The sequence below is a fragment of the Diadema antillarum genome, unplaced genomic scaffold (genome assembly GCF_040938485.1).
Source record: "Diadema antillarum isolate AM-2024a unplaced genomic scaffold, OU_Dant_1.0 scf00000227, whole genome shotgun sequence".
Lineage (NCBI taxonomy): Eukaryota > Metazoa > Echinodermata > Echinoidea > Diadematoida > Diadematidae > Diadema > Diadema antillarum.
The window spans coordinates 295,790-310,570 of NW_027271116.1; the positions used below are offsets into that span (position 1 = coordinate 295,790).

The 14,781-nt window shown below is 37.6% G+C and overlaps 1 protein-coding gene across 1 annotated transcript; it reads left to right on the forward strand.

The window, feature by feature from the left end:
• The first annotated feature begins 6,866 nt into the window (after window positions 1-6,866).
• Window positions 6,867-14,521, forward strand: LOC139724769 (uncharacterized). Its single transcript, XM_071635887.1, has 5 exons — window positions 6,867-7,011; window positions 10,248-10,387; window positions 11,384-11,878; window positions 13,513-13,697; window positions 14,459-14,521. The coding sequence occupies exons 2-5, from the start codon at window positions 10,276-10,278 to the stop codon at window positions 14,519-14,521; spliced, it is 855 nt and encodes a 284-aa protein (XP_071491988.1). The 5' UTR covers window positions 6,867-7,011; window positions 10,248-10,275.
• The last annotated feature ends 260 nt before the right edge of the window (window positions 14,522-14,781 follow it).

Sequence of the window (14,781 nt, forward strand, 5' to 3'; positions counted from 1 at the left end):
ACCTTCAAAATCAGACTCAAAACATATCTATTTAATGGACTGTAGTTTGATTCACTGATTCCATGTCATCCAATCTATTTCGTTCAATTACTTATTATAATGTCATGCAATGTAATGTAATATAACGTAATTTAATGTAATATTATGTAACGTAATGTTATATAATTTATTATGCTTTTCATAATCCTTATACATGTATTGATTTAATATCTAAATGTTAAGCGCTTAGAAACTACTGTAATAAGCGCGATAATGTACATTATTATTATTATTATTATAGGGGCACTGATCTAGGAAATGCAACTTGAAACGAAAAAAAAAATAGAAGGTGGTGATATCTTTGTGCTGAATCTGATGGTACGGTATAATGGATTCTAATCAAATATATATTCTTGTAAATAACTTACTCAAATGTATTACAAATTTTAGGCATACTTGAGAAATGTCCATGCTTTTAAGATAAGCAAGAGTATAAGAGCATGATTATTGTGTAGTAATAAAGAACGATGTTTCCTCAATGAGAAATGAATCAGAGAACAAGTACGTGTGTAATTTTTGTTTATAAAGACTCAATTTTCCTACTTACAAAATGCGTCAATCACTTTGTGTTCTGTTGTTTTGTACTGTTCATATTAATTTTTTTAATGTTTTTCATAATTTTCATTAATTTCATTTGCTTTCAAACTTTATTCAGTTTCTATAGGGCTAAGTACCAAACTAAGATCCACATTTATATATATATAGCATATATATACAGTGTATATATATGATAAAAAACAAAAGTGGAACAAAGTTCATGCTGTATCCCCCAATGATTTATTTTTACACATAAATTTTCTTCACCTGAGAAAGAGCAAATCGCTCAAAAAAAATTGTGTGCAGAAATAAGCATTTGGTGAATAAAGCATGAATTTTGTTCCAGTTTTGATTTTTATCTTATCTTGCCAACACGTGAACAACCTACTCAATACATGTTACATATATTATATATATATATATATATATATATATATATATATATATATATATGTATATCATTGGCCACTTACGGGACAAAGACCTAATTATGTCATATCATACCTAGAAAGAGATGGTACAATTGTTGTTGAGATAGGGAATGCATTTTTTTTTGCCAGAAAATTACAAAACACTCATAAAACATTAAAGAGCATACTATTCTAAAAGGAATAAAATATTTATTTAAAGAAAATTGTTTTAATATGGCTGAGACATAAAACGAAAGAAGTGAAATAAAGTGGTCGTAATGGAAGGTGGATAACACCTTTTATGAGGACCTTTTCTGGTTTTGGATATTTCATCAACACCTGCGCCAAATTCTATCAAATAAAAATTTGTATTTCTCTTATAAAAGATTGCATGTCCCTTCATATTTCATCAGAAATTTCTCACTATCACGCACACCCCCCCCCCCACACACACACAAATGGAAAATGGAAGTCCAGTCTCAACCTAAACTGTACCATCCCTTAAAAATTTCACTTCTTAAGTTGTCGTTGAGTTTGTGGCAGTATCAGAAATTGTATCACGAAGCTTACATTATTTTTGTACAATCGTTAATCTCACTACTGTGCTTGTGTCGCAATTGATGATATATGGAGATAGTAATGATGACAATGAAAAAGATGATTATGAATGCATAATGAATTTATGGCAATAAAGAATATGCCTGTTAATTGTAATAAACAGCAAATGGCTTTCCAAGTAGACATGGTGAAACTGCTATGTGTGTGTATGGAGGTTTTGACATGAATGCAAGAATATGTTGTGGGTTTTGTTTGAGAATAGGACAATGACATGTCAAACCCATATTTGCTCCTCTATACGCTAATGTTCCGTGAGCCCCACATATCAATTTTCTCAAAATAATATCACTGCTAATGCATGAATTCTAAGAACATAATTTGTGATACTTGAGAACTAGTCAAGAACCTCTCTTCTGACTCAAGTGCGCAATAGACGATTGATATCTACTTCACAATACCTTGACAATCAAAACTAAGGCTACCCAGTTAAGAATCAAATCATGAGGAAAAATATATTAAGCACTAGCAGTCGATCCTTACTTCAGAATGCTTTCCAATGTTTTCTCTTCATTGAAATGTTATGTAATCAGCTATAGTACTCAAATGTCCCTTCAGACAGAGCTTAGTCTCATACTTATAATATCTATTAATTTCTGCTTGCTCACACACACCTATAGTAGACTTGACATTAGGGGAAAAAAGCAATTCAGTGAAATTAATAGTGGACATAGAGTAATGCATGCATGTTTCAAGAATTTTCAGCTACAAACATATGTAGAGGGCGCCAATTTTTAATTTTTGAGACTTGAAAAAATGACAAGTTTAACCTCGATTTACCCCTCTATCTTAAGGTCCATGATCCCCACAAGTAGATTTCCTCACATGATTGACCCTACAAATATAAGTTTTTTGGTTAACATGAAATATAACTTCACCAATTACTTTCAAAATGCTTTTATTTTGTCACACAAGTTTACCTAACATGTAAATTGAACAAAGAGAAACAAAGACAAATTTGAAAAGTAAACCTTTCCGAGAATACTAATTGCTGACTGGAAAAAGATGATGTTTTTAACGATATTTGCGTAAGAGCTTCTTTTGAAAATAATTCCTGGTAGAATAATCAATGAGGGTTAAAGAACAGGTAATAATAGCAAGTTTCTCTGCAACAACTTTACCTTCCTAAAATCTATATTTTTTTTTTAGTAAAATTCTCCATAGGAAATGACCTTCAAAAAATTGGTATACATTACGATTTGAATAAAACGTAATGCAATAGTTACTTGAATAGTGTATGTAAGGCCCTCAGGATAACTGCCAACAAAATACCTGTACCATACTCTAAAAAATCACAAATCAAACTTTTGGGAAGTTGATAGGAAGCTACTTTTCACACAAACTAGTTTTGGGTAAGGGGTGCATTATAGGGTTTGTCTTTCTTATACTTCAAGAGGCCCCCTTTTCATATTTTTTGAGAGAATTAGAGTGAATTGCTCTAGAATACATTTTATTTAAGGGAGTCACTGACTCTTTTCCAAAAATATATATTATCTGCTACTTTTGAAAATAATTCCTGGTAGAATAATCAATGAGGGTTAAAGAACAGGTAATAATAGCAAGTTTCTCTGCAACAACTTTACCTTCCTAAAATCTATATCTTTTTAGTAAAATTCTCCATAGGAAATGACCTTCAAAAAATTGATATACATTACGATTTGAATAAAACGTAATGCAATAGTTACTTGAATAGTGTATGTAAGGCCCTCAGGATAACTGCCAACAAAATACCTGTACCATATATACTCTAAAAAATCACAAATCAAACTTTTGGGAAGTTGATAGGAAGCTACTTTTCACACAAACTAGTTTTGGGTATAAGGGGTGCATTATAGGGTTTGTCTTTCTTATACTTCAAGAGGCCCCCTTTTCATATTTTTTGAGAGAATTAGAGTGAATTGCTCTAGAATACATTTTATTTAAGGGAGTCACTGACTCTTTTCCAAAAATATATATTATCTGCTACTTTTGAAAATAATTCCTGGTAGAATAATCAATGAGGGTTAAAGAACAGGTAATAATAGCAAGTTTCTCTGCAACAACTTTACCTTCCTAAAATCTATATTTTTTTAGTAAAATTCTCCATAGGAAATGACCTTCAAAAATGATATACATTACGATTTGAATAAAACGTAATGCAATAGTTACTTGAATAGTGTATGTAAGGCCCTCAGGATAACTGCCAACAAAATACCTGTACCATATATACTCTAAAAAAATCACAAATCAAACTTTTGGGAAGTTGATAGGAAGCTACTTTTCACACAAACTAGTTTTGGGTAAGGGGTGCATTATAGGGTTTGTCTTTCTTATACTTCAAGAGGCCCCCTTTTCATATTTTTTGAGAGAATTAGAGTGAATTGCTCTAGAATACATTTTATTTAAGGGAGTCACTGACTCTTTTCCAAAAATATATATTATCTGCTACTTTTCCAGCAAACCTGGGAATAAAACAAGGTGTCACACATTTACATTTCTTTCAACCCAGTAAATGGTGAATGTGTTGTCATTTTGCCATATGGAAGCCTGTAGAAATTTAGGAATAACAACAAAAAAGTGAATAATTAAAAGGGGCGTGGCCAAAGATGAAACAACTTCATAACATGGGACAGAGAAAGAGAGAGAGAGAGGGGGGGGGGAGAAGAATACACGCTAGAATATTTTCCTTGTTGGACCTAATTACTATTAGAGGACAGTCGAGTAACTGGTCACATGACCTTTATACACAACGATCATCAGTTATGTGATCACTATACCGTACTATGTCCTCCCCCCCTCAAAAAAGAAAAATTACAACGGGACCCTCCGCAATGATAACGTTAAAATGCATGTAGTGAATCAATCCAAATACAATTTCAGGATACGAAACTATAAGTGAAGAGTTTGTTCGCAAAAACCGATAAGTTCATATTTGCCATATGGAGATATTTGCGATTAAGGGTCAAGAAAAATAGAGAGAATTAATAAGAAATTGTTTGCTTCTTTTGACGATAACTTCAAAAATGTACCTTTTAGTGATCAATACATCATTTAAAAGGTATTATTTTGTACTTTATGACAGAGACCGTACTTCAAAATCTTCAAAAATGAACCTATCGGTTTTTGCGAACAAACTCTTCAACTCATTGCCCACATCAGCTTACAGAAAACCTCATTCGATTTGCTTCAGTTTTGGTCGGAGTAACTTCGGAGGAATGATCGGAGGAAGCTCGGTCGGAGTAACTTCGGAGGAAAGGTCGGAGTAGTGCCCGTCTGAACAAGGTTGTGGTAACTTCCTTCGGTCGGAGGAACTTTACCACGACCAAGCTTCCTCCGACCAAGATACTCCTGAGTTTCTCAGGAGTATCTCGCTACCACGTTCAACCTGTCGGAGTAGATTGCCCGTGCGGACAAGCCCTCGGAGTATCTCTGAACTTACACCCTACGACCTATATGTATAAACTTCCGAGTTAAATCGAAATGTTGACATTTTGCGAGTACACGTGCGCGTGTAATGCAATTCTAACCTAGTCGATCGCGACAAATAATCTATTGCTCAGAAATTTCCATCAACAAGAATGGAGATGACATAATTATGTCGCTGGTAAAAACAATCGTTTGGTTGACATGCGCGGCGCTGCCACTTCCGAAAGTTACACCGACCCTCCACACGGTGATCCCGCGAAGGCCGTGGTAAATTATTGGTCGGAGTTTCTTCCCACGACTGTCGTATGGACACAGGGTCGTGGTAAGATAAGTATAAATTTGAACTTTAATTGCTGCGCCATAAAATTTTACTCCGACCAGAAATACGTCTGAACATGGCTTATATCACAGCTAGTCTTTATCCATCCTGAAATGAAGTGTAAAAAACATACTTTTTTATGTGCATGCACTTCATGCCCTTTGAATAGCAGTGATGCCAAGGGCAATCCATCTTGAATTATTGATAAAGCATTCATGTGCCTTGGAGCATGGACATGCAAGGACATTCATCGTATCGTTAATTAATTTATGCACCTGTACATCTCAAAAGCCACACAAAGACTTTTTAAGCATGCTTCACTGCTTTGATCCCATGATCGTCACTGCCAGCAAGCCGGGAAAAGAACAAGACGGAGATTCGAGAAGTCTAAAACCAAGGAGGTTCGAGAGATGGAGTTTATACAACTGACTATAATTATTCAATCAGCTGTCAGTTTTCTATGGATGGACAAACGAATTCAACAGGTGCATTTGTGCCCTTGATGTTCGATGCTTGAAGCCGCCGTCTTTTGAGCAATCTGAAGATTCATTTTTAACGCCAACATAAAGGGTATGTGCTGCTCGTTTATAAATGCAATGAAATTTCACCTAATGATAAAGCATATAAAACAAAAGTCAATTCCGTCCGAAAATGTGTGCAAAAGTGTAAATCTGAGCTGTTTTTTGTGAAAGTGTTTGAAATTTCACCCTCATGGAAAGCCGGTTTTGTCACTTTTCTCCTTATTTCCGCAAAATGAAACTAATAATGGTATCATCTTCCAAGTATAGTTCTTTATAAATCAATATGTCAGTTTAGCGTACAATCACGTACATTCGAGTAATTTTGATATTAATTTCAGCAATATTTGAGCAATTTCTATTCCCGCACCCGTGTGCCTTTACCATTGGGCGTTTTCACATCAGCCCGATAAAAATCCAAGCTCGAGATATTTTTTCGCAATCGCAAGCGCGCTATTTGATTTCCTATTCACATCAGCTCGAACATTATAACAGCGCGCTATATAGTTCGCATTAATTATCCTGCTATTTCGGAAATTTCCCGAGTTGGACTCGAAAAATTTTCTCGATTAATTAGCGCGCTAATTTATATTCACATTATGCGTTTTCACATCAGCCCGATGTTTCGAAATAGCGCGCTATTTTCTGACTTGGGAAATTAAAAAATATCTCGAGCTTGGATTTTTATCAGGCTGATGTGAATTTAAACGCCTAAAATGAAATAGCGCTCTATAATCCGTGATCGGGTTAATTTCGCAAGTCAGAAAATAGCGCGCTATTTCGAAACATTCGGGCTGATGTGAAACGCCTAGTGTGATAAAATAGGGGCCTACTTACAAAGTACAATATGCAAATGGCACCATGCCCCCATTAGAAGTCCCCCCCCCCCCCCCCCCCCCCACCCCCACCGCCGCCGTCGCCCCTAGGGCCCTCGAAACTAGCTCGCCTCGGTCGAAATGAATTCTACACAAATCAAGGCCTCGTATTATTATGGGGCCTGTATCGTACTCGTATCACGTGCGCACGTCCGTACGATATCGATACCGTGCATTCAAAGATCCTACGCACGTAGCGTAGTGTGTACAGTGTGCGTGGGATCTTTGTTCATTTGACTCACTCACGCCATCGAGCGCTTGTGACAGAAGAGGAACGACATCTTCCGTGAAATGTAAGTAAAATGGTAGTAGAAAAAGAAAGAAAAAGGGAAACAAACGCATGTTGATTTGTGTTGATTTATGATATCCACTATTTCAATTCCAAAGTTAAATGCAGTCAGTGTTCTCATTCAAGCGTATAGATTTACAACTTGGTATTAAGTATTTGCGATCAGGTGAAACTACTTAGTCCCGTGCACGCATTTTGAGCGTATTGAACGAACATTGGTGTTTGGTTTTGCGCACCAAATGAATTAACTTTTACGCCTCGATTGTAGCACTTAGCCGTGTAAAGTAGGTTTGTTTTCTATCGACTTCATGAATGCCTGTGTGAAGCCATGTTAACTGTAGCCGCAGGGCAAAGCTGCATCCTACATCTGTCACCAGTTGGAAAGACACTTTTTTTTGGTCCCCCATAATTAAAACAATATCAGTGCCTACAGTGGCCCCACTAAATTTTTTAATACATGTACCACTCCACACTGAGTTGACCTAGTACAGTATACGAGTACACGTAGAACTAGTTGGAGTAGTAGCCAGAGTAACCGCAGCAGCGACCCCATACGGACAAATACGTACTGTTACTGTGTTACAGCGCCCCGCGACGGGGTTATAGCCAGAGTAGACTGGCTACCCTGCGGCGCAAGGCCTTACTGTTGCCTACAATTGTAGTTGTTATTAAAATTTGAATGCGCAAGGATGCCTGGATGGATGCATGCATTCCCACACCGTACCCGTAGTGATTGCTGTATAGAATCTAGACTATGTATGGACGTACGCGTAAGGAGGTCTACTTGCCCCAAAGCACAAGACGACAAGTAGTCCACTGTTCAAGATATTGTTTTTCAAATGGTATTTTTTTAAAAGCTGTAAACATTTTATACCTTTTTTTCACTCTTAAATGTTTTGTGACATACAAACGCATGTTGATTTGTGTTGATTTATGATATCCTCAACTACATGTATATATCGACATTATTTTTGAGGTGAAACGAATCCAAAAACAATCCAAAAATTTTTTAATAATTTTTCTTCTATTTTTCTTCAAATTACTTGGATATGGCCATAAAAACAAACAAACAGACACACACATGCACACACACACACACACAAAAAAAACCCCCACAAAAACACAGGTCTTCCAAAATAAACCAAGATTCTGGTTGTGACCTCATCTGTCGGTCATTGCTTACATGTAAGTACAATGTAATATGATTAACCAAAGACATACCGGAATGCACCCCCCGAGATTGCGCATAACTTGCATTCCCCTTGCCATGTCTTAAATTGTTAATCACATTAATGTCACAGAAACATGCAAGCTATGCTAAGTCATGGGGAAGGTGCAATGTTTTTTGTTGAACATACATTTGTATTTCAGTGTTTTGATGTAGCAATAATGATTGACAGATGAGGTCACAACCAGAATCTTGATTTGGAAGGTTTTTTTTTTGTTTTTTTTTGTGGGCGTATCCAAGTAATCTGAAGAAAAATAGGAGAAAAATAATTTAGAAATACATGGAATGTTTCCAAATATTCGTTTCACCGCAAAAGTGATATTGAGGGTAGACACTATCATGAATTAACACAAATCAACATGCATTTGTATGTCATAAAACCTTTTAAGTCTTTCAACAAAGTACTCCTCAGATACCATTCGTAATTTCCGATCACAGAGCTTTTTAGTCAGGTGATGATAAATGTCTTCTACACATTCTACACTTCTAAACTAGATCTAGATCAATGTCATTCTTTATCATGTTTGATGCACAGCATCTGGGCAAATATATTTTATCTGTTGAATAAATATTGTACTATAGAGAAGTACTATACACAATTTACTTGTATACAGTTTGTACTATTAGATACAAATGAGATTTATATCAGTACGGGTACTAAAAGTAGAATAGCATGATCACACAGTTCCTTTCAAGCCTGCAGCAGACGCAGACTTCCTTAAATCTTCGTTTGCAAAACAACACCATGACAGGGCTGCCAACTCTCACTCATCGAGAGTGAGACTCACTCATTTTGGTCCTTTCTCACTCTAAAACTTTATTTCATTTGCATGCATTTCTATTGATCTCACTCATTTTGCCTCCTAAATCATAGCATTGGCCTATGGGAGTCTCACTCTCAACTAGTTTCAAATGTTGGCAGCCCTGCCATGATACTGTACTAATACTAAATAGCACGATGATTGAATCTTGTAGTCATTGCAGCAGGGTACATGTACATCATAAGTCATCTTACTGTACTTGGAGTTTACTTGGATGTCTAGATGTGAAGTGTTGCTTACTGACCCTCCAGTTTCACTATCCCTCTGATATGGACTGTACTTAGTGGGATGGCTGTATCACCAGTGTTTCTCAAGGAGAGTTTTGAACTTGTTGATACTTGAGGATCTAACCAATGTGTCTGGCGATGAGTTCCAGTTGTTCAACTGCGAACAGAGAAGAGCTTATGAAGCAACACATACATCTGGATCTTGGTTTTCTAACTTTCATGCTGTATTATGATATGGGCTTTAGAATCTGTGTGATCTGATTGGTCAATTGCCATGCATTGATTTTTACTGATCTACACTGAGCAATGCGTCCGGTAAAATCCGAATGCATGGCCATGCATCTGGTAAAATCCGAATGCATGGCTCAAGTCTTGTACAGTGTTGTAACATTAGGTGTATCGGATGTATGATGGGGAAAATGGTTGTATTTCATTAATTTATGGGCCCATTTTATAACACAAATGATGCACAGGCCTATTTCATGGATCAGTGAGAATGGATGCTTTGTTTTTGTCCATTTATTCTGTATTCTGTTTCTTTCCTAGACCTGCTGGATACATTCCTCATATTACTAGGTGAATTTGACAACACATTGTTTCATTTTGGTGTGAAACCCCCCCCCCCCCCCCGACAAAATCTGTTTATAATTTTGCTCTGATCTCAAAGAGAGTTCAGTATGCAACCTGCAATAGGTTACGTACCATACAGTGTACATGTACAGTGGACATGTATGTGGCTAACATTGGGTAGGCAGGTCTGCATGTACATAGTATACAGTGAGTCTCCCATACCCAGCCAAACCCTTATCCAGATGAGCATGTCCGAATAAGAGAGGTCAGAGTGTAGTCATAACTTAGAAGTGGATCAACACTACTGCCCACCTGCATCCTGCAACCTATAAGGATGTAATAATTAAGTCTTTGATACTTGATTCAATAGTTTATCCCTTCCTTTCACCTGCAGCTTCTTTGCCATCACACAACAGATCAGCATGGATGTCTCATGGATTAAGATGGAGGTCGAAGAAGATGAGGACAAAACTGAAGCAGAATATGCATCACAGTGGAAGAAGGACTGTGTGGAAGACATCAACAATGAAGCAGGTAGTATTTTTTTCTTTTCTGACATACTGAAGCAGTTTCTGTCAAACTTTGATTGGCTTTGCCATGCTGGTATGATAATGTGACCCCGCCGTGACAAAGGATCCAAAAGTAGGCTAGCTGACGGCTGAGCAGGAAAAACTGAGATGGAAGTCAAATCATAAAAATTGGTCAAATAATCACATATCTGTTTTGGCATAATGTTATGGCCTTATGTTTTGTCTACCATGTGCCACAGTTTCAAAGCCAAATGTGCAGAGGAAAAGCAAGAAATTAGCATTTTTCTGGGCCATTATTTTCTGCCCTCAATGGAACAGAAACATATCCGAAAATCTGGATTTAGTGCTGCAGATAGACTCTGCCCCTGGCAACAAGGGAGTGATTTTATTGGTCAATGCGTGGCATCCTCTTAACTGATTGGTTGAGCATACACTGCTGGAGCTAAGCTTGAATGAACATTGCGAAGGTTGCTATGAGCAGACCTTGTATTGTCAAGAGGTGAAAACTGTCTTACCTCCCCTTGATCACAATTGCCTCAGAGAGAATTCTTTGAAGGTGGTTTTCTCAAAATGCTGGTTTCCCTGACCACTCAACGTGGTCTCATAAAATCATCAATATCTCCGCAACTGAGTACTTTTATGAGTCATGTTTTATATGAAATGAAAATGGAAGAAAGAGGGAATGATATCTATTCATTTTCAGAAAATTGACTTCCCTCAACTATTGGATGCTTTCGTTGTAGCAGATCAGATATTCAGTAAAAGTCTTACAATGAATTACATTCATGGGCATGGCAGTGGTACATGTAAATAGTTTTTTTAAGTTACATTACTGATCTAGTTAAAGCATGTTGATGAGGACAGGTCATTTATCCGTTTCCCAGAAATACATGTAATTCCAATAGAATGAATTGGTTTTATGATGTGCGTTGTACATCTTCATGAATCGTGCCAGTAACTTTTCATTCCATACATTCCATGTTTGTCTCTCAACACCCAGTTGCAGAAGAATGTGATACCCACCTGTTTCCACCTTCCTCCATTCCAAGACTCAAGATGGGAAGAGAAGTCTGTGTCAGGACTTCCAAGCTACCTTTGTGTGAAGATTGTGGGGAAGTGTTTGAAAGCTGTGAAGATTTGAGACAGCACCTGATGACAAGACATGGATCCAGTGACACCCAAGAGAGCCCCACCCCACCATGTGATGGTGATGATCAGAATGTAGCCAACATACATCAGTCTACTACAAGCACAGTGTCTGATGACAGAACATTTGTTGTCACACAAAGAGAGCAACTTCATAGTAACCAAGCTGACGGTGAAGCCATTTCCACTGGACTGGTAGAGTATCAACTGGTAGAGTTCAAAGTGGAACCTCCATCTGAACCTGTAGAGTTCCCCACTGAGGTAACTGTCAAGGTTGAACCTCTGCCTCCAGGAGACCTGCACACACAAGAAGCAGTCAACCTCTACAACAACTGCAACAACTGTGTTGGTAAGTTGGTAACAGAGAGAGCAAAGATATGCCCCTTATGAGTAGGTGAAAGCTTCCAAGTTTTACTAGGAAGAATTTTGATACAATGAATGTAGAAGGAAACTAACAGGCCTGAAGTTGACCCAGCATGCCATTATTCATGCTTAATACCTTGGTACTTTAAAAATAACCTTTTTGACTTTTGTCAGATTTGAGACGCATTGTCACATGGAACCCCTTGATACAACTTTTTTTTTTAATGCTTATGTCAATGTCTCAAAGACTTACCAGTAAAGGTGAAGTATTGACAACAGGGTTCGTGAAACGTTTGGTCCTGCCAATAGTCTCTTTCTGTTCGAATTGATGACTTAATGTGACTCAGTTCAGAGGAACCTGGGAGAGCTACACTGAATTGACGGCCAGCGCATGCTCACACAGACGTCTGTAAATTTGTGCGCATGTGATGTGTGCACATGCGCTGGCTGTCAATTCAGTGTGGCTCTCATCAAACTCTCCCAGGTTCCTCTGAACCGAGTCACATTAAGTCATCATTTCGAACAGAAAGAGACTATTGGCAGAATCAAATGCTGGACGAACCCTGTTGTCAATACTTCACCTTTACTGGTAAGTCTCCAAATTGAAGAAATTTTTTGATTTCAATTTGATATTTGTCCGCGATACTACCCTGTCATGATCCCAAATGCTACAGTCCGCAGCCCCATTACGCTATGTGTATGGGGCTGCTGTGCTGGTCGCAGTTACTAGTATACAATGTACGTATAACACGAGATTGCACATGTTCAGCATTGTACTGTACTTCCACCGTAGCGTATGCGTACGTACTAGTACTGGCCGGTGTAACAGCTGCGTTGGTCTGGCCAGCGTTGGATGCATTTTGTCATGGATTTGTACATAAGGTATGACGGGGTAATATTTTCGCGTGTTTTTAATTTTGCAATCAGTCCGAAGCTCGCAAAATTCGTGAAAATAACCACATATACAGTAGTTTACATGCAGTCCTACATTGTAGTATTCACTGAGATACGACAACTTTCCAATCCAACTAAGATTTCCTGATGTCTTTCACTGGGAGTATTAAAGCTCACTGGATTTTATCTGTTCAAAGCATATACCAGCATTATGCATTCTGAAGCTACACCATGCCTATGACTACAGAATTTCTGTAACTTAGACATACAGGAAAGTTGTGAAAGGAGGCGAGATGATATGAAATGCTCCCATTGTGTTTTGTTTTGTGTTTTAATACGCATGATCACACCATGTACATGTACAAATGTAGTATACAATATGTACATGTACATTTTGATCCCTGTTAAATTGACATTGAAAAGTATTTGGCATATAGATAGCTATTCAAATTATATGGGTTATACTGAATTGGGGTAACTCACCTGGTATTTTGACCACTGACAATAAATTAGTGACTGGACAGATTCTTGCTTTGAGTTGATTTGAGCTCTTATATATTTACTCAATCTTCTTGGAAAAAAATCAATGTTTTACAATTATCAGACTATCTTCTTCATCAGACACAAAGTGGATTTTCAGTATTGTTACAATCTTTTGGGGAAAAAAAATCAATATTTTACAATCATCAGACTATCATAGTGTATTTTCCCTATTTTTACCATCAGGACCAATACTCGGCATAGCCCAACAGGCACAACAAGCCACATCCACATCCCATGAAGAAGGTCCACAACACCAGGCATACGTCGGAGATGCCCCTTTTACGCAGTTCCAGCCACAACCCCCTCCAGACCATCATCATCAGCAGCAGCAGCAGTCCGAGGAGGTGTTGTCTGATTTGGCAAGACAGGTAATGAGAAATTGTTGAAATTGTTTGCTTTTATGAAAATGCATACAGTGAAGATGATAGTTTGGATAACAAATTTAGACCTATTCATGGGGGCTTCAGAGTCATGCCGTTTGTCCCCTGGAGGGGCTACAACTGTACTAGTGTGGGGGTAGGGGCCTTCTTGTAGTAAACTATTCATATTTTACCATTTATTGAATATTCATGTCTAGATTGTAATAAAATTTGGCAATAATTATTGTTAAGAGGAGACCAAATTTTGGATGTCACTACTCTTTTTTTTTTTTTTTGGGGGGGGGGTTCAGGGGTAAAGCCTCTTTCAGATATGCTTGGTGATTTTTATACCTCCACCATGCAGTGTCACCGTAGGCATAATGTTTTCGGGTTGTCCGTTCCTCCATCTGTCCCTCATTAAGTTTGTGGACAGCTTAACAATCTTTCTCAGGCCGGGCTTTTTCGGCTATCATAAAACCGAAGGGGGGGGGGGGTGGATTCCCCCTTCCCAAAAGATCTCGCCCATCAGCGGCATGATCATGTCAAATTTGGCACGCCTGACACTCACATTGTAATATACAATGATTGATTTGTGTACATCCGTTTTAAGATATTCAACAATTGTACATTATACAGTTGTACATCATTAACACTCCCAAAAGTCATTTCAGTTCTGATGTATACATGTGTATCATTGTTTTGGGAATTATCTTTTTCTCTTTTTTTAAAATCTTTTTTTTTAAATACTTTTTTGTCTTTTTTTTCCATAGGAAATTGTCACTGGCCAATTTTCTACCATAATCAGCATCAAGTCATTCAAAATCAATAGGTGATAGATTATACAGCTACACATGCTTTTAGGAATTCAATGACTGAGCACTGTTTTCCACAGGAAATGTGCACAAAATTACAAAATTTGTGACCATTTGGGCATGACATACAGGTACAAAAATGGGTGTCACTTTGTAACGGTATATGACGTTGATGTTGCAAATGTGGTCTTAAAAGTTGCGCAAGACTGGAATAAAAAAAAAGCTAAGAAGCCTTGTGATGAGGCCTTCTCTCGTTGCAGAAGCATTGCGCAGGTTAAGAA